This window comes from Podarcis cretensis (assembly GCF_951804945.1).
Source record: "Podarcis cretensis genome assembly, chromosome: 14".
NCBI classification, from domain to species: Eukaryota; Metazoa; Chordata; class Lepidosauria; order Squamata; family Lacertidae; genus Podarcis; species Podarcis cretensis.
In genome coordinates this window covers 53,658,737-53,676,524 of record NC_137183.1, presented here as the reverse complement: position 1 = coordinate 53,676,524, position 17,788 = coordinate 53,658,737, and the positions used below count along the sequence as shown (strand labels likewise).

General features: G+C 43.6%; 1 protein-coding gene and 1 long non-coding RNA gene across 10 annotated transcripts in view; one reads left to right on the top strand and one right to left on the bottom strand.

Annotated features, from left to right (window-relative positions):
• SDK1 (sidekick cell adhesion molecule 1) overlaps nt 1-17,788 on the bottom strand; it is a 659,529-nt gene that overhangs the window by 91,086 nt on the left and 550,655 nt on the right. For all 8 annotated transcript variants that reach the window (XM_079953648.1, XM_079953647.1, XM_079953646.1 and 5 more), the window contains 3 exons: nt 13,365-13,480; nt 10,906-11,095; nt 7,627-7,725 (listed from right to left, as the gene is read on the bottom strand). In XM_079953648.1, coding sequence (XP_079809774.1) covers nt 7,627-7,725; nt 10,906-11,095; nt 13,365-13,480 — 405 coding nt within the window. The remainder of the gene's footprint in view (nt 1-7,626; nt 7,726-10,905; nt 11,096-13,364; nt 13,481-17,788) is intronic.
• On the top strand, nt 7,665-12,503 carry LOC307203357. 2 transcript variants are annotated; one of them, XR_013833184.1, is made up of 4 exons: nt 7,665-7,767; nt 8,478-8,612; nt 10,494-10,557; nt 12,285-12,503. It is a non-coding gene; the product is annotated as an uncharacterized lncRNA (long non-coding RNA). The 2 variants fall into 2 exon arrangements; XR_013833185.1 differs by lacking the exon at nt 12,285-12,503 and adding an exon at nt 10,799-10,894.

Genomic DNA, 17,788 nt, shown 5'->3' with positions numbered 1-17,788 from the left:
AATGAGCGCACAAAATCAAAAGTCCTTTAGTGAAACAGTAGGAATGCATTTCTGTAATACCTAGGTATACAGTGGTACCTCAGGTTAAGTACTTAATTCATTCCGGAGGTCCGTACTCAACCTGAAACTGTTCTTAACCTGAAGCACCACTTTAGCTAATGGGGCCTCCTGCTGCCACCACGCCGCTGGAGCACAATTTCTGTTCTCATCCTGAAGCAAAGTTCTTAACCTGAAGCACTATTTCTGGGTTAGCAGAGTCTGTAACCTGAAGCGTATGTAACCTGAAACGTATGTAACCCGAGGTACCACTGTATATGTATTTTGTTTTTCTAGCTTGGTCAAAATTATTTATTATTTCATAACAGGTAGATAAGAGCATAGGCAGCTTCAGCGGCAGGCGCCTGGTGCCCCCCAGAATTCAGTGCCTAGGTGCCCAGCACCCTTTGCACCCCCAGGTAAAGATGGCCCTGTATATAGGAAGAAAAAAGGGGGGCCTTTTGTAGTGATGGCAAGCTCCTCAGAGACTCAAGCCAAGTTGACTTAGAATAAGTTTTTCTCGCACCACACAAAATTGGGAATTAGCTCAGCAATCCAAACAAATGTGTGCCAAACATTTGCAGGCACCCCAAGCACCCTTCATACCCTCCATTGTCATCTTTGCCTGCTCACACAATGCCCCAACAAACTTCACTCATGGCAGGAAAAGTAGCAGTGGCAGAGACAGAGATGACTGGCATTTGGAACGGAATGGAGACTGGATATATTTTTAATAAGCAAAGCTTTCACCAAAACTGCTCCCTCCCCAGTGATTGACCGGAGTGGACAGTCATTCAGATACTGCAGGGCACTTAACAATCAAACTTAAAGGGATTTTTGACTGGCAGATTACATAGGGTGACTGGCCGGTGCAATAATACACCATAAAATCAAGGGTGGTGAGAGGGCACATCAAGGAGATACTGACAAGAGGAATAGTGAGCAACACCCAAAGGCTGTGCTACCAAGGATGGCAGTATAAATAAGACCCAAAGAAGCACTCTCTGGAACTGAACATCCCAGCATCCTCATTCCAGCAATGCCTCTGGAAAGTGCAGAAGGTGCAAGGGCAACCAACTGACCTCTTGTTTGTCTCCAGCATAAGCTACTCGAGGGAAAACTGCCTCTGAAGAGCTAAGAGCTGCTAATAGACCTGTCGTCCATTATTTTGTCTAGCAAAGAAAATCCTGCCGAGAAGCACATCCCATCACATGCAGTGGTACTTACTCCCAGGTAAATGCACATAGGACTGCAGCCAAAACTGAAAGTTGTTTTTGTTTTTTAAAAATAACTCAGCTTTGCTCACCACATTTTATGATTGCATGCTCTGCAAATTTATTACATGCTGTACAAACACCTGCAAATTTATTACAAACACCTGCCACTCTCGTCTGGGTGTAACTCCCCATATAAACCTGACACTTGCCTCTTTCAGGTTACTGAGAGTCCTTCTTTAAAGCCTGAATCTTACAAAGTGTGCCAAAGGTGGTCTTCTAATGACTGTTGTACAAAGCAAGTGACTTTGGCATGCTGGAGCTTTCTGAACCTAATAAAAGGCAACAGTTGAATGTATCTGTTAAATGTTAGGTCACTCCAAGGCACCTGCTTCTTTCCCCAAAGCAAACAGGCAGGAGTGTGGCTTTGTACTCGGAATACTAATGCTGCTTTTATGCTCATCATCACCATACAAAGCCCTTCAGAACCAGCACCGGCAGCCTCTAGAAGCTGCAATGCATACCTGAAAATGCAGACATTTATTAATTTGTTGCAGCATTCGAGGAGAGAAGGGGGAAACACCCTGCATAATACTGAAAGGTTAAAGTTGCTCCAGTGTGGATTTTTAACATTTAGCATTTCAAAGGCTGGAGGTGGGCATGAATGCAGCATGAGATCAAAACACCCATTTTCTAACTTGGACTGCGTCCAGTTCTGCAGCTGACATTTTGAAATACATCCGTATTTCCAGAAGTAGCAAGGCGATGCTATGCCTAAAGTGGGGCGAGGGAGAGGTCCAAAAGAGGTCTCCATCAAAAATACAAGGAACATGGCACCTCTTTCACAGTCTCAGAAATAAGAGTTGGAGTTCACCAGAAGCCACTGTGAAATATTTAAACTTTTCTCTCTAGGAGCCTCCTGGTTTTTCATACTGCCGATCTCCAAAAGGCTGAGTTATGTTTTGATCTAAGTCAGTGTTTCCCAACCTTGGGTCTCCAACTGTTTGAGGACTACAATTCCCATCATTCCTGACCACTGGTGTTGCTAGCTAGGGATGATGGGAGTTGTAGTCCAAAAACAGCTGGCGACCCAAGGTTGGGAAACACTGATCTTAGTTATTAAAAAACATTCATTGCCAAGCCCTTTGTATCCTCACAGGGCTACAGGATGACAGAAGCAAGACCAATGCAAACAGATTGAATTAAAAGTTATTTTTGGAGGCAAGAGCATCTTAAAGAGGCCTGCTTAAGCTTTCAGAGGCACAGAGTCTTCTCTCAGCTTTTCCATACAGAACAGCTGAGCTGGAGGGGGTTATCATCCCTTCCTGACTCATCAAGTGATTGACCCGGTGTCTGGGGAGGAGGCAATATGTACCCCCATTAAACTGTTAGGCTGGGCAGAGGCCATACCCCACTGCTGTGTCTACATTTATTTATTTATTGCTGCAGCAGCTGCAAAATCAGTGTGGTCTTTGAGGGGGCAGATCAAATGTCCAGGGCATTGGTTAGCCACAGCTGGTTTAAGTCATAGTTTATTTCATAAACCACATGTTAAACAGGAGTTGTCTGACAGGCAATCAAACAAACAATGGCTTGTTTCTCCAAAGTTTGATTTGTTTCCCAAATCTTCTTGCCTTGTGACTTTGTATCTTGATGAGCAACTGAGACAGCATCTGTGACAGCATCTGCATGTAATATCAGGCCATAGTTAAAATGAACCAAGGTTTATAAGCCAACCACAAGCAATTACATATCATGAACCTGATCAGGAGAGCTTTTAACTAAAACCTGAAAGGGTGGGGGGAAAGGGGGGGAGAGAGAATATAACAGATGACAGGGGAACACCTGGTGCTGGGCATAATAGCTTCATTGATGCATAGGAAACTGAAGCAGTGATCCAGAAACCTGCTAAAGGCAGGAAACCACAAGAAGGAAGTAGGTACAGGGAATGACTCTTGGTTTTAGTTGTCTCTGTACTAATGCACAGAGTATGGGAAACAAACAAGATGAATTCGAGCTTTTAATACAGGATGGCAAAAATGGCTTAATAGGCTTTGCTGAAACTTGGTGGGATGAGAATCATGACTGGAATGTAGAAATTGAGTATAACTTATTCAAAAGGAATAGACCAAACAGGAAACAGCAGTGGGATATGTAAATGATGTTTACACTTGTGAAGAGATCTATGACCTGGAGCATGGAAGGCAGATTGAAATATATGGGTAAAAATGATAGAAGAGGGAAACAACCACGATCTTAGTGCGGGTATCTGCGATAGACTACCAAGCCAGAATGGGGACTTAGACAATGCCTTCCTATAGCAGATTACCAAACATTCAAAAAGAATCATGGGACACTTCAGCTACTTCCACATCTGTTGGAACTCAAATTATGCTAAGCAATGCTTTTTTCTGGGGGGACGCAGAGGTACACATACCCCTAAACATTTTGTGAATCTAAGTTTGGCCTCATTGAGAGGCAGTATTTCAATATGAGTAGGAAAATGAGAGTAGCCCTAAACATTTTTTTTTAGAAAAAAAAGCACTGATGTTAAGAATGTAACGTGGATCCACGATGCAAAACAGTACTGGTTTTACACCTGCGTTGCTGTCTCTGCTTCTCTCCCAGTGTTCTGAGAATTCTCTACTGGAAGATCTTTAGCTCCTTCATGATTTACTTGGAGAGAAGACACGACAGTCAATCCATTTAATTGTACAGCACAGACAAGTCTTCAGTATACTTCTTGCTGATGTATCAGAACATCTTTCCATCCTATTTTCTCCCCTGAGTTCAAAATTACTTGGCCTTGGTTCCAAAGTGGAACATCAGAAAGCCTTCATTTTTTAGTTTCTCAGTTCTGTACAGAACTCTGTTCATTCACAGTTTTCAGCTCATTCATATATTTTCCCTCCTCTACATGACAAATGCAGATATGCAGATTGATATAACTCTGATAAAAAAAACCCCCACTGCTTTGAGGTGATCATGCGCATGACTGAAGCAGGAATCTTTTTCTGCAGAAGAACAGAATCAGCGGCACAATTGTAAAATGAACAACAGTCTAAACTCCACCAAATCCCAAACACCTAAGCTGCATGCACATTTGTATCAAGAGTTGGAGAGAGCGTGTCATCATCATAAAAACAAAGGAGAAAAAAGAATATTGATGTGATCACATATAACCACTTAAAATAGTGTAATTTTGCAGTGCTTTATTGGTGATGCAATGTAGAAAAATGGATACTAGTGAAATGAAGAAACCGAAGTTATATAAGAACCTAGGGAGCTTATATCAAGTCAAACTGTCTACCTCTACTGTCTGGTAGCAAGTCTTCAGGATTTCAGAGATGACTTTCACTGTGCCACCTGGAGATGCTAGGGACTGAACCTAGGATCTCTTGTATGCAAAGCATTGTGCTCTACCCCCAAGCTATAACTCTTCTTCTGGAAACTGGACAAGTTTCAAGGGCAGAAGAAAATATTAGAAATGTAATGGTTAAGTTGACATTCAGGAGGAGCAAACTCAGGGAGAAGCAAACCAGAGAAACACTAAAGGAACACGATGGGGGAAAACTTCTCACATCTTATATTTCTTCATGTGAAAGCAACATTAAGGTACTAGTAAGCGGGCACCAGAGTGCCCAGATATGGCAAGCAAAGACACATTTTACCCTTCTGTTGTATTGACCTTGAACCACCATGGCTCTTTTAACAAAGTCATGTTGGATTCCGAAATGCCAACAAATGAATACAGTGAATAATATTTCCGTTTGATGTGCCTATTTGAAGAACAACAAAAGCTGCCCCAAAGAACAACAATGTTTCATATGCCAAGGGTAACCAATGTGGTGCCCTCAAGATGTGGGGGACTACAACTCCCACAATCCCCTGTGTCAATTGGCCATGCTGGATGGGGCTGATGGGAGTTGGGAGTCTAACAAAACATGGAAGACGCCAAGCTGGCTACCTGCCCTTGGCCTTCACATTGAAACTCCATGGGCAAGCTTGTTTTTCTTTCATCACTGGCCTGAGAATGAAGCTGTGGATTTTTGAGTTTCACACTTAACTAAGAATTCCTTCTCACCAGTGAAGAATTTCACGCTTTGAGAATAGCTCAAGATCTCACCGCAACAGAACCTCACAACCTCACAAACCCCACCCAGAGCTGCTCAGCAGTGCAACAGGGACACAGAACAAAAGAGAAGTATTTATGAGTTGTTTTTCGAACAAATTGTTTCAGTAGGTGGAATTCCTCCTTATACACGAATCCTGTGTCTCAGTACCTGGGCTTAATTTGGTAATAAGCACACAAGGCACAGAGGTCCCTTGAAAATAAAATAAGCAACTTGAATGTCAGGAGTACCCAACAGGATTCTGCCTGTGATGAATCCTTCCTTCTTTCCAAAAGTTTCTGAAAGAGCTGCTTTAAGATCATATCTAATGATGCTTCCAACTACCTTGTGGGCCTTGTTATAATCAAGGGAGAATTTGGGGCTGCAACACACCATATGATGAAACATTGTTGTCCGCAATGAGTGGTTCCATATTTTATTTGACACAAAGCATAAAGTAGCTCACCATTTAAGGGGGCAGCCTTAGGTGGCAAAGCCAGACAAGTGCAATTGCCTTATCATATATCACTATGGGGCAGCCAAAAAATGCCAAACAACAAATAGGTTTGCTAGATTTCCCAGGGAGGAACTCAGACAGCTCTTATCAGGCACTGCTAAACAGGCAAGCAAGCAAGCAAGCAAACAAACAGCAAAATAATTGCATTGCTTGGAGGTACCTAGCATTATTGACTTAACATTAATCAGAAAGACTTAAGCTTTCATTTTTCAAATGTTGTCCATTGGTTAATTGTGTGCAATATGTATCAGGGGTGAACCACAAGATACTAAAGCTGCAATTTCAGCAACCTTTTAAAGCTGGTGTGAGAAGCTTCCATGAGAGTAGGGGCAAAATTATGTGTATTTCCAGGAAGGAAAATACTGTAGTGGTGAACCAAGATCAAGCAAGACCAACAATGTCACAATTCCTTGAAGAAGCTCATGCATCAGGGCAAGCAGAACTGACTCTGTCCCAAAACCAGGCTTGAACCCAGACTGAAACAGGTCAAATCATCAGTTTCCTCCAAAAGCGCTTAGAGCTGGACTGCTACCAAGCTCTCAAGCACTTCCCTTCCCTTGAAGGGAGTATTTGTGACGGGGTACCAGTTGTCAAGTACTTCAGGGTCTGGATTGGGATGACTTCATTAAAACTGGTTGCACTACTGACTCCCTTCAAGGTGCCAGGTAGTCCCACCACCACGTAAAGATACATTCACCACATCACAGACTCATCTGGCCACCCCACCTCCCTTGGTTACTAGCTCGAATTAGTCATAATGGCTAGGAGTCAAGGAAGTCTACATTTCAGACCTCATCAACAGAGATCCCACAAAATCAGGCAAGTTGCTGCGTCAGACACCTCATCGGGCTCTGTAACAGCAGCAGCATTTGACTCAACATGGAGATCTGCAATTTTATCCTCAAAATGTAGTCTTTCTACTGCCTATGGCAAGAGCAGAAGATTTGTGCCCTACACCCTGCATCATTCCAGAGGTATTTGGTGTGGTGGAGGAATGCTGAGAAGGGAACTGAGAAGAGCCTCGCTCCCACACAGAGCTCTGTGAGAGCAGAAGAAATTTCACAGCATGGAAATTGTCATTGCAGCACGATTGTATCTTATGTGCAATTAACTTGTGTGATTTCAAACTTGCACCGCTGAAAGCCAGCTGTTTGAAATTGCGCCAATTAAATGAACGCAAGACGGAGAGCTTAAAAGCTCTTTTTGCTCTAGGTTTTCCCAGCGCAGAAAGAACTTTGAAGCTTTCTGCCTTGCTTACTGGGCTTACTGGGCAAGTCCCACTCAGCATGTGGGTTCTGCTCTCGTGAGATCTAAACATCTGAGTACCCACAAGATCTCATGAAGGCATCCCAGAGTCCACACTGGGGGATACGGCCTGCTTGGCATGCTAGTTCCAGAGGGTAAGGGGCACTTGTGATCCCTAGACAGTAGCATGCATGCCATCTATGAGTTCCTCGCTGTGCTATTTCTTGCTTTCTGCCCCTAGTTACAGAATTAAGACCCCTGGCCTGGCTTTAGAACGAGTGCATCCAAACCCTCAGAATTCACAACAAGCTAGTTTGATGGGTTGAAGGCAGAGTAGGCCACAGGAGGGGGTACCACGTGAACCACTGCATTTTCCAGGCTTCCATAATTCCTGGTATATATGCACACCTTCAAGTGATTCAGAAACATACGCTGACAGGCTACTTCTATGGCTGTCTCTTTTGGTCCCCCACCCCTTGACACAGCTCTTGCTCTTGCTTACCAAGAATAATCCCATTGGGTTCTTCAGGGGGCTGCCATACAATCCGGACAGAGGTCAGCTTCACCTCGGGGAACACCATCCGCACTGGAGAGCCTGGGGCTAAAAAGACCAAGAGAACGGCCATTAGATAGGGCCTGGCAGGTACGAACTTATCCCAATTTCTTTTGTGTTCAAGAGGCCCCAGGTGCAATTCTTAGCTGCACATCCTGGTCAAAAAGGGATATTATCTGCCTAATCTACCTTTGACTTAACAAACAGCTTAAACATGGTTTTGATTGCAAGAGGTTACTAACACTGCAGGATTTCCTAGGAAAAAGCTCTACCAAGGATGGGTCTCTCTGCTAGCCTTTGTTATGACATGGTATGGAATCTCAGGGAGAAAGGATCTAAACTGGTGCCTTTGGATCAAGAGTCTTGATAAGCTAAGGCAAGTGAGAAAGCTTTGGACTTGTGCAAAACTGGTCTTAGACCAGAAGAGACTTAAAAAACCCCATGCAACATAAAAAGCTTACTGTCTTTCGAGGTCAACTTAGCCATCAATTCTTGTTATATTGCAGCTACCGACTTCATATGCTTTATTGCATTAGTAAATATATTTATGATGATGTTTTGATAAACTAGGGTTGACCTCAGAGGGGACAATCATGCTGGAGCCTATATAATGGGACGTCTGTATGCCAATCAGATTCTGAAAAGCATTTCATAGCTCTGGTTATAGCATATTGCTTCATATACTGAATTATTCCTTGAGAGGTTAAGCATGTTTCTTAAGTCGTTACACAGTTGCCAAAGCTGAATCATATTCTCCAACCATGTAGCTAACTCTCAATTTGCCTTTCAATTTCACAGAGGCATCTGGGAACCTCTGTTGGGCCATAAGCATCAGAGGGGGAGAAGTTGTGCATTGCCACAGACAGCAGGCAGGCCGCTGAATTACCTCTATCAAGGTCACCAGGGGGAGCTAATGATAATTTGCAAATCCAGAGGTACTGATGTTCACCCCCTTAAGCTGAAATCCCACCTCTGCTCTCCCCTATGATGCTTTTAATTAAATTGATCAGGAAGGAATCAAGCAGGCTTATGTCAGGAGTGTGGGGATGGAAGAACAAATAGTAGCATTTGACAACAGGTAATGCAGGAAGGAAGAGGACAAGATGCTTGTTACATGGCAGTTCGGGCATGTATTTGTTTTTGCAATGGATTTGTAGCCAGAGAATGGTATATATGACATTATCATGCTTTATCCCCCTCCCGCGGCCAGTCCATAACTCTAAGAGGTATTAGCTTCTGTAAAGAACAACCTGCCCTAACTTGGGTTGTGTTCACATGGCAGGTGATTCCATTTCCCTGATGCATCCCTAACTGTTGATTTCCACATTACATCTGAGCTTTCATGTGACGTAAAAAGCCCCTTCCGAAATCTAATGGTATACTGTATAGCGCATGTTTAATGCTCAGAACCAGTGCTTTTTTCTGGGGGTACACAGGGGTAAGCATACCCCTAAACATTTTGTGAATCTAAGTTTGACCTCATTGAGGGGCAGCATTTCAATATGAGTAGGAAAATGAGAGTACCCCTAAACATTTTTTTAGGGGGGGGGAAAGCACTGCTCATAACTCTGCTCTCCAGCCAGCTCAGACTATTCTCTGCAGCACCTCTTTAATATCATCCTCATCATCTTTATGTTGCTCTTCTTCCAAGCTGGGCAGCTTCCAACAGTTAAAAACAAAGTAATAAAATACAAAGTAATAAAAATAAATCAGGGGCGTGGGGGGGGGACAATCATCAAAATATATTAAAACACAATTTAGAACCAGCCTTGAAACAATCGGTTCTGACAGCAGCCCGGTGGACAGCACCGTCTCCTCCTAAGTTTCCAAAGGCCTCTCTGAACAGGAAGGTTTTAGCCTGCTGGCAGAAGGATAACTGGGAGGGGATCCATTTAGCCTCTCTTGGGAGGGAATCCCACAATATGGGGGCAGAAAAGGCTCGTTCCCTCATGTCACCACCAGCTGGGACCAAGAGAAAGTGCTCACCCAAGGATCCTGGCAGCCAGGCAGGTTCATAGAGTGGGAAACGATCTTTCGGGTAGCCTGGGTCCAACTATACAACAAGCAGGCATTGAGCTGCTGGCTGCCTTCTTTAAAAACTGTTGTCCTTTGAATGACTTTTTGGACTGGTTATTCAGTGTGGCACTTTAAAATATATATATATATATATATATATATATTATATATTATATATATATATATATATATATATATATATATATATATATATATATATATATATATTATTTACAATGTTATATTTCTTTCATTTGACCTCTTTTCTCCTCAAACCATTTGATTTTTCTCAGATTGTGGGTTCCTTAGGGACAGAATTATTAAAACTGAGGGGAAATGCTGCTGCAAAGCTGCTCTAAGCTCATGGGATAGCAAGCAAGCCAATGGATAATGATAAAAAGAGAAATATTGTTAGAATTTTAGGGGGAGAAACATTCAACAAGAGCTGACAGAAAAATGCTTGAGGCTTCCCCTCTTCCAGCCTGAAATCTCCCCCACCCCTTGCTCCATTTAGCCAACCCCTCTCCCCCCCCCCCCCCCCAGCATCCAGGCTTAGCAGAAGTGGGCAACTGGTCTGCCGAAGCTCTGAAAGTGAGCCCTAGAGCCATGAGTCCCCTGAACATCCATGTGGCTAATGAATACACATTCCTTGCATCAGACCCCAGAAAGCCTCGCGTCCTTTCAATATGTCAAACCCTAAACGGGAATTCTCAGGCTTACAGATAGTGTCGGCAAGTAGAACAATACAATGTTCATGCACTAATTTCACAAAAGGTCATTTTATTATTCTTTTGTTCAAGGTTGGTCTAGGCACACTCTTGGGACAGGAAACACCACATCGCGCTCACATTCAATCACAGCAAGGTTTGTTTATCACGTCCCATTATCCCACAGCTTTTTTTTTTATTACTATGATTGGATTTCTGTAGGAGTTCATAATTGGGCTGTAAAAATTTGCTTCAGGCTGGAACTGGCTATAAAATATCAGGTTTTAGAGTGAAACAATCTTTTTGTCAATTACTGGGAGGAGGGGGGGGAATAGACTGCAATTTTTGGGAGCAGATTCTCAGCTAGAAACTAATAGGACTGTGCCTCTTTACATTAGGGGAGGATCCGGTTCTTTGAGATTAAAAATGGAATCCACCTGATTAGCTGCTGATATACACCCCCCCAAAAAAAGCTAGAAGGTTCTAGCGATCCACATACACTTACCATCGTCCTTAGTTCTCTCGATGACTGGAGGAGAGCTGGGGATCCCATCCCCAATGCGTGTGAATGCCAGAACCTGAATCTCATAAAGCACATATTTCCGCAAACCAGCTAGAAGGGTGGAAAGGCTGTGGTTCCCTCTCACGACTTGGCTGCTTAATTTGCTTTCCACATCTTTGGGCCTGAACAAAATCTGAAGGGGGGGAAAAAGAAGAGTATGATAAATACATATGGAATTACCTCACTCCCCACAAGCAGCAAGGCATTCCAGGAACAATATTTTATAGGGACGGCAACAACAATGTTATTGTACCCTGCTCATCTGACCGGGTTGCCCCAGCTATGCTCGGTGGCTTCCAACAAAATAGAAAAACACAGGACAAAACAGCAAACATCAAAAGCTTCCTACCACAGGCAGATGTCTACGGAAAGTCATATAGTTGTGCATCTCTTTGGCATCTGATGGGAGGGCATTCCACAGGGTAGGTGCAACTACAAAGAAGGCCCTCTGCCTGGTTTCCAGTAACTTCGCTATTTGTCAGAAGAGAGAACTGGGGATATATGTTTGCAACCCTATCTACTAATGGCAAACCTCTTGCCAATTCCTATCTAGTCAAATCAATGGGTTTCAGCAGGCTTGTGAGAACACCAAGATTTGCAGAAGTATCAAAGAGCATTACACACAAAAAAACCTTGGAAGGAGGAAAAACCAAAAATAGGTCCATGAGGTATGCTGAGTGGTGTTGCCGTGCTGAGTGTCTGTTGAAGGGAAAACCAGAGACAGGGAGTGGGGGAATGAAGAGAGCATGGCTGGCTGAACAAGAACACACCACTCAGCAGTGTTTGTTGTGGGCCCCACTTTCTAGCTGCAAAGTCAGAAGCGTGCTTGCATGGGGACAGACTATGCTAGGCTGTTCAGCAGCAGCAGCTCCCCAAAAGCAAACAACATGTCCTTCGAGTCCCCAGCAAGACTTCTCTGCTGGGTTAAATTCCTCTGCTGACCACAGTCCCAAATTTGCAGTGTTTCTCTGTAGCCAGACAGACACAGAATGAACATTGGTATCTCTCTCTTACACAAACAAACACACCTGCCCTGCCAGCCCCAACAAACACGCAGCAATGGGTTAGTCTTGTCAGGTAGATGGTAGTTGCCATCCATAAACAAGCAATCAACATAGCATCTCCTAGTCATTGGTGCATGTTAGTAGGACATCAAAAGTATTAGCTAGACAGTACACGAGACACAAGGTAAAGTCTTTAATAACTCGCATGTATGCTGTATTGCATGCATTCAATGTTCAAACTGCAGTCTTCTGAGTAACTCAAACTGATAACCTGTCCTGCGAAGTGAACCTTTTCAGTCTGCTCTTTTGTATCTGTAGGGAGATCTCACTGCTGATAGCTTAACAGATGCAGCACGGAATATGCTGTGCCACAGGATTCTCTTCAGTTCATTGTGTTTCAGTCTGACATTAGTAACAATCCCTAAATTCCCTAGAATGGAACCTTTCAGCTAAAATACAGGAGATCTGTATGGGATTGTAGGTCTGGGATACACCTTACAGCACTTAGTTCAGCTGCAGGGATTTTAATACCCCAATACTTACTAGTATTGTCCGTTAAGAGTTTGGATGTAATCTTCGATACCTCCCTCTCTATGGAGGCGCAGATTACAGCTATAACAAAGGCAGCATTTTTTCATCTCCGCCAAGCTAAGCAGTTGGCTCCTTATCTCTCTCGCCCTGACCTAGCCACTGTGATCCACGCGACGGTCACCTCCAGACTGGATTATTGTAACTCGCTCTACGTGGGGCTACCCTTGAGACTGACCCAGAAACTCCAGCGGGTGCAGAATGCCGCGGCGAGACTCCTTATGGGGTCTTCGCTGCAAGATCACATTCATCCAGTACTATACCAGCTGCACTGGCTCCCGGTGGAGTACAGGATCAGGTTTAAGGTGCTGGTTTTAACCTTTAAAGCCCTATACGGCCTAGGACCCTCGTACCTACGGGACCGCCTCTCCTGGTATGTCCCACAGAGGAACTTACGGTCTGCAAATAAAAACATCTTGAAGATCCCAGGCCACAGAGAGGTTAGGCTGGCCTCAACTAGAGCCAGGGCCTTTTCGGCCGCGGCTCCAATCTGGTGGAACGCTCTGTCACAAGAGACTAGGGCCCTGCGGGACTTGACATCTTTCCGCAGGGCCTGCAAGACAGAGCTGTTCCACCAGGCCTTTGGTCAGGGCGCAGCCTGACCCCCCTCCTCTGGCAATCTGCACAGAATTTTGCTTATTGGTTGCCATCAATTTGATTTTAATTAATTTTTACAATGAAATGTTTTTAGAATCGTTGGATTATTTTTATTATTATTATTATTATTAGTACAAACAACAAAATCAAGTAAAAACAACACACTGCTTATCCAAATACAGAAAAGACTCAGCAGCGCTTGGGAAGATCTACCTTGTATCCAAGGATGAGCCCATTCTGTTCAGGTTCAGGGACAGCCGCCCAGGTCAAGAGGATCTGAGTGGAACTCACAGCTTCAGCCGACACGTTCTCTGGGGGAGCCGAAGGAACTGCAAATGTCCAGATTTAACAGACATTAGAAGCTGATAAAATCCATTCACTTATCATCTAGGATTTGCGCAGTCATCACCAATGGTCGATGGGTACAGAGCACACTGAACTGCACCAGTGTTAGAAACTGAGATATGAAAGCTAGGAGCTAAATGGCACCTTAAACCTAGATTATGGGCACCACAACAGAATGTTGAGTCGTGCTTTTTTATAACAAGAATACAAAGCTGAAAATGAATGAACTGCAGCTAAAACCTTATGTTCATTTTTTCACGTGGTCTAGTCCTCATCTGAAGACTGCAAAAAACAACAACGCAAAGCTCTACTTTCCATGCCTAATATTCTTAAGAAGATCTCTTCTCCAGTCTTTGGAGTGTGGCTGGAAGTGGGGAGGCAGAAAAAGATCCTCCTTTCCCTCCACTGTGCAGTTTTAACCTGAAATGTTAGGTGCAGTACTGCGCCCAGAGCTCAGAAATTGCTTGTGTTAATGAAATCCCCTGTCGCAAATCGTGCCCAGAACAATGGGAGTTTTGAATGCTGAACTGCACCTAGGGTCTGCTGGGGATGCCCTCACCATCCAAGGGTAGCAAGGACAGAGCCTTGTGATGGCACCCAGTGTGTGAGCACCATTCCCAGGTACATGAACCAGGATCTTCCACTTTTGCATTTCACTTGCTGGCAAAAATGCTTCCACTTACTTAATCTTTCCAGGTCACCTGAATAAAGGTTGTCTGCTGTGATTTATTGGGCCTATCATGTTGTTTTAAGTGTATCCTAAGTGGTGTGTGTGTTTAATATTGTTTTCAATAGTATTGTCAACCACCTTGGAGGTCAATCTTTGGTCAAAGGGATGGATTAATTCTTTTTTTTATAATAATATTTATTCAGATTTTTTAAAGATTACAAGGAAAACATGAAAAAAACCCAAAAAAATACGCAATACAACACAAAAACAGAAAAATACAAAGAAAAATGCAATCATTAAAAAAGAAAAAAAGAAAAAAGCAATTTAAATCCTTTACATAACCACTTCCCTTTTACTTATTTTCTTGACCTCCCCACACCTCCCATTTCTGTATTCAAATTCAGATTTTTATTTCAGCAAGTCCTTTCAACCTTATTTTTTAACTTAATAATTTCTTTTAATAATTAACTTAATAATTTCTTTTATTTAAAAATAAATGAACAACAAAAACAAAATTCAATCCAGTATCCTGAATCAAAATGCTTCTTCCTCTTTACTTGAACAATTTCTGTGTAGATAATGTGGATATCCCTGCTTGTAATTGTCCAAGATGCAGATAGGGATAGCATGAAGAAAAAGAATGTGTTTTTTTCAATAAAGAAAACCAGCAACCTCAGGATCCATAGTCTGGATCCAGAGCCAAGGACCCTCTCCTGGACCATTTCAGTAAGCCACTGCAAGGAAGTGTCCCCAAATACTGTGCTTTCTTCATCATGCACTTTCTGGAAGTAGCTCTCCTCCATAGCTTCTCAGACACTCAAAAGTTCTTCTCAGAATCTCCCTCGGTTTCTAGCATGTGGCATCTCACCATCACCATCCCACATTCCCATATGAACCAACGTGGCCCCTGCTATCATCATTTCAGGCCCATCTTAGTGTGCCTCCTCCACATGAGGTCAGGAAGGTGGCAGAGCAAGAATGGGTGGTGCTCCGCTTGTGGAATGCTCTCCCCAGAGGGGCTTGCACTAGGCAGAAATATTTCTCTTGGCCAGGTGTTCAGCAGATTAACATCCTATGGCTTTTAAAATGCATTTGGGTGAGGGGTTATTTGTGCTTTTTCTTGTTCTTGGTTTTTTGTGTGTGTGCATTTTGTGTTGGACTAGGTGACCCTTTGCGTACTTTCCAACTCTGAAATTCAGTGATTCTACAATTCTATGATTTTGTTCTCAGCCGGGCAAGGATCTTGCCTGACCCTTTTGAAAAGCCACCGAAGCTTTTGGGTTTCCAAACAGACCTCAGTGCTTAGTATGTGACATGGCCTAAGTAAGTATGTGACTTTTTTATTTTGTAAAAAAGAGAGAGAGAGAACAAAACAAATACACCCTCCCCCTTTAAAACCAAGTTGGCAATTTAAAGGTCACAACAGAATTACTGTCACTAACTTTCACCAGACAGGGATAAATCCAATGTATTTTCCCCACATTACTTCCTCTGACCCGCCCCCCCCCCCAAGCTCCTTTAGGCAAAGCTAACACCAACTCAGTTAACGTGATTAGATTTTGAGGCTGCTTTAAAGGTCTTGACGGAGATTTTTAAATTTTATTTAGCTTCTTATGCCTCACCCCCTACTCCACATGCACACTCTAATGTCTAAAGGGCACAGTTTCTCAAAGAGCACGACGCACCTGCCGACCTTCAGAGACCATTGGAGGGAGGGAGGGAACTTCTAAAGGCCTTTTGAGGTGATTGTTGGAGGAGAGAGAAATAGGCTTTATTCTCAGTGCTGAAGCCACACTAGTGCCGGTCCGGAAGCAGTTGTGGGGCTCTGCCTTGTAGTGCTGAAAGGGGAGCAGCTTATCAAAGGTGAGATAAGCTCATCAGGATGAGAGAGGCCTCTGGCCTCCAGGATGCTTGGGAGATGCCCAGAAGCATCTCATTGATGGGAAGGGAGCGCAAAGAAGCTCTGGCCTGTGACATCACCAGAGAGGTGCCCCTATGTCTCAGGTTTGGGACCTGAAATCTCAGAGTCTCAGATGCTCCTGACCAGGGCAAGCCTCAGTCCCCATTTCTTTTCATCCAGCACTGAGTCTATAGCTACTATTTTCATGTTCCTCTGAAGGAAGGAGAAGGAAGCTCCACCCTCTACTTCTGCAGGCTCCAGGTTAGCACTACAGTAGTTTCTCTGTTAGCAATTAGCTGGGGCATGAGAAATGGAGCTCCTCTGCTTTTGCTGGCAATATAGTTTTGTCTTCCCCGCTCCCCCTGCTTCTCCCAATGCTGGATTCCCCCCCCCCCATCTTCTCCTAGATTTATCCTCCACAAGGATATAATTATGTTAAAGGAATATAGATTGCCGGGAGCCACAAATGTCTTTGGACGGCTGCCACAGACTTATCCGTAGATCTTCACAAAGCACTACTCCCCCATGAATCACTTCATAGGGCATGAGAAAGAGGTGTGCCAGATTTCGGTGTAAAGAAAACCAGCCGTTTTCCATGCCGCTCTTGCTCAGATATTCGCTTGTTTGATTTTACCATGCAAGGAGGGAATGATTTCTTTATTTTGATGAATACCTTTCTTCTCTGGTTCAGAAACCAAAGCATCTCTTTCACTCCATCCCCCAACACCAACACTCTGGATGGTTCACAAGAGGCTGAGACGGCCTTCACATCTTCTTCTTTTTTAAAAGATGTGTATAATAAAGGATCACTGCTAGGGGGGGTCTAAGCCCCAACAATGCAGAGAATGTGGCTTTTCTTCCCTCTCTGCTTTGGCCAAGGCCACTTGAGGCACTTGTTTAAATGATCAAAAAGGTGGTGATTGTGGGGTGGTCCTAGTATGAGCAGATAAGATCTGACATTGGGTCCTTTTGGGTTTGTAAACAAATCCACAGAAACCGCAAGCTCTCTCTGTCTCTTTCTACCTAATCTATCTTCCAACTTAAGAAACCTTAGTTGATTAATCAGATGAGCTTTAGTCAATTCAGTAGTTAATTATAACTGTGTAAATTGAAGGGGGGGGGGACGACTGATATCAGCTGTCCCCTCCCTCCACGGCAAGGACTTCTTCATGGGGTTTCCAGCATTTTTATCACGTCAACCTTGCCTGTGGTTTATTTGTAGATTGCTTCATTGACACAAAACAGACATCCCTGTCCTGATCCCCATGACCCAAACAAATTTCCATGTTCCTTCCAGGCCAATTTCACCATTTGTCAGTGGCAGGATGAATGCAATGCCACTCGCTTTTCTTGATCACATAGTTATTTTGAAAGATGAAGCACAAGATGGGCACTTTGTTTTCGCAAATGAGCTCTCTTGAAGTTAACTGGGTTACTATCACTGTGTGTGTGTGTGCGCGTGCGTGCGTGCGTGCGCGTGTTTTCAAAGAAGAAGGAGGTTACCCTTTGCAAAAATGTGTTTCAGTACAAGGTGAAAAGCCTAACTCTATGGGTTCATAAGAACCTTGAGTTATTTAAACTTCCTTGTCCATAAGACTGATTAAGCACTGTAAGGCCAAGCCCTCTGCTGCTGGAAAGCCATAGTGGAGCTGCTTCGGGGACATATCTACACCACAAACTTGGACTGATTTAATGATTTAGTCAATCCCTGCCTCCTTAGAA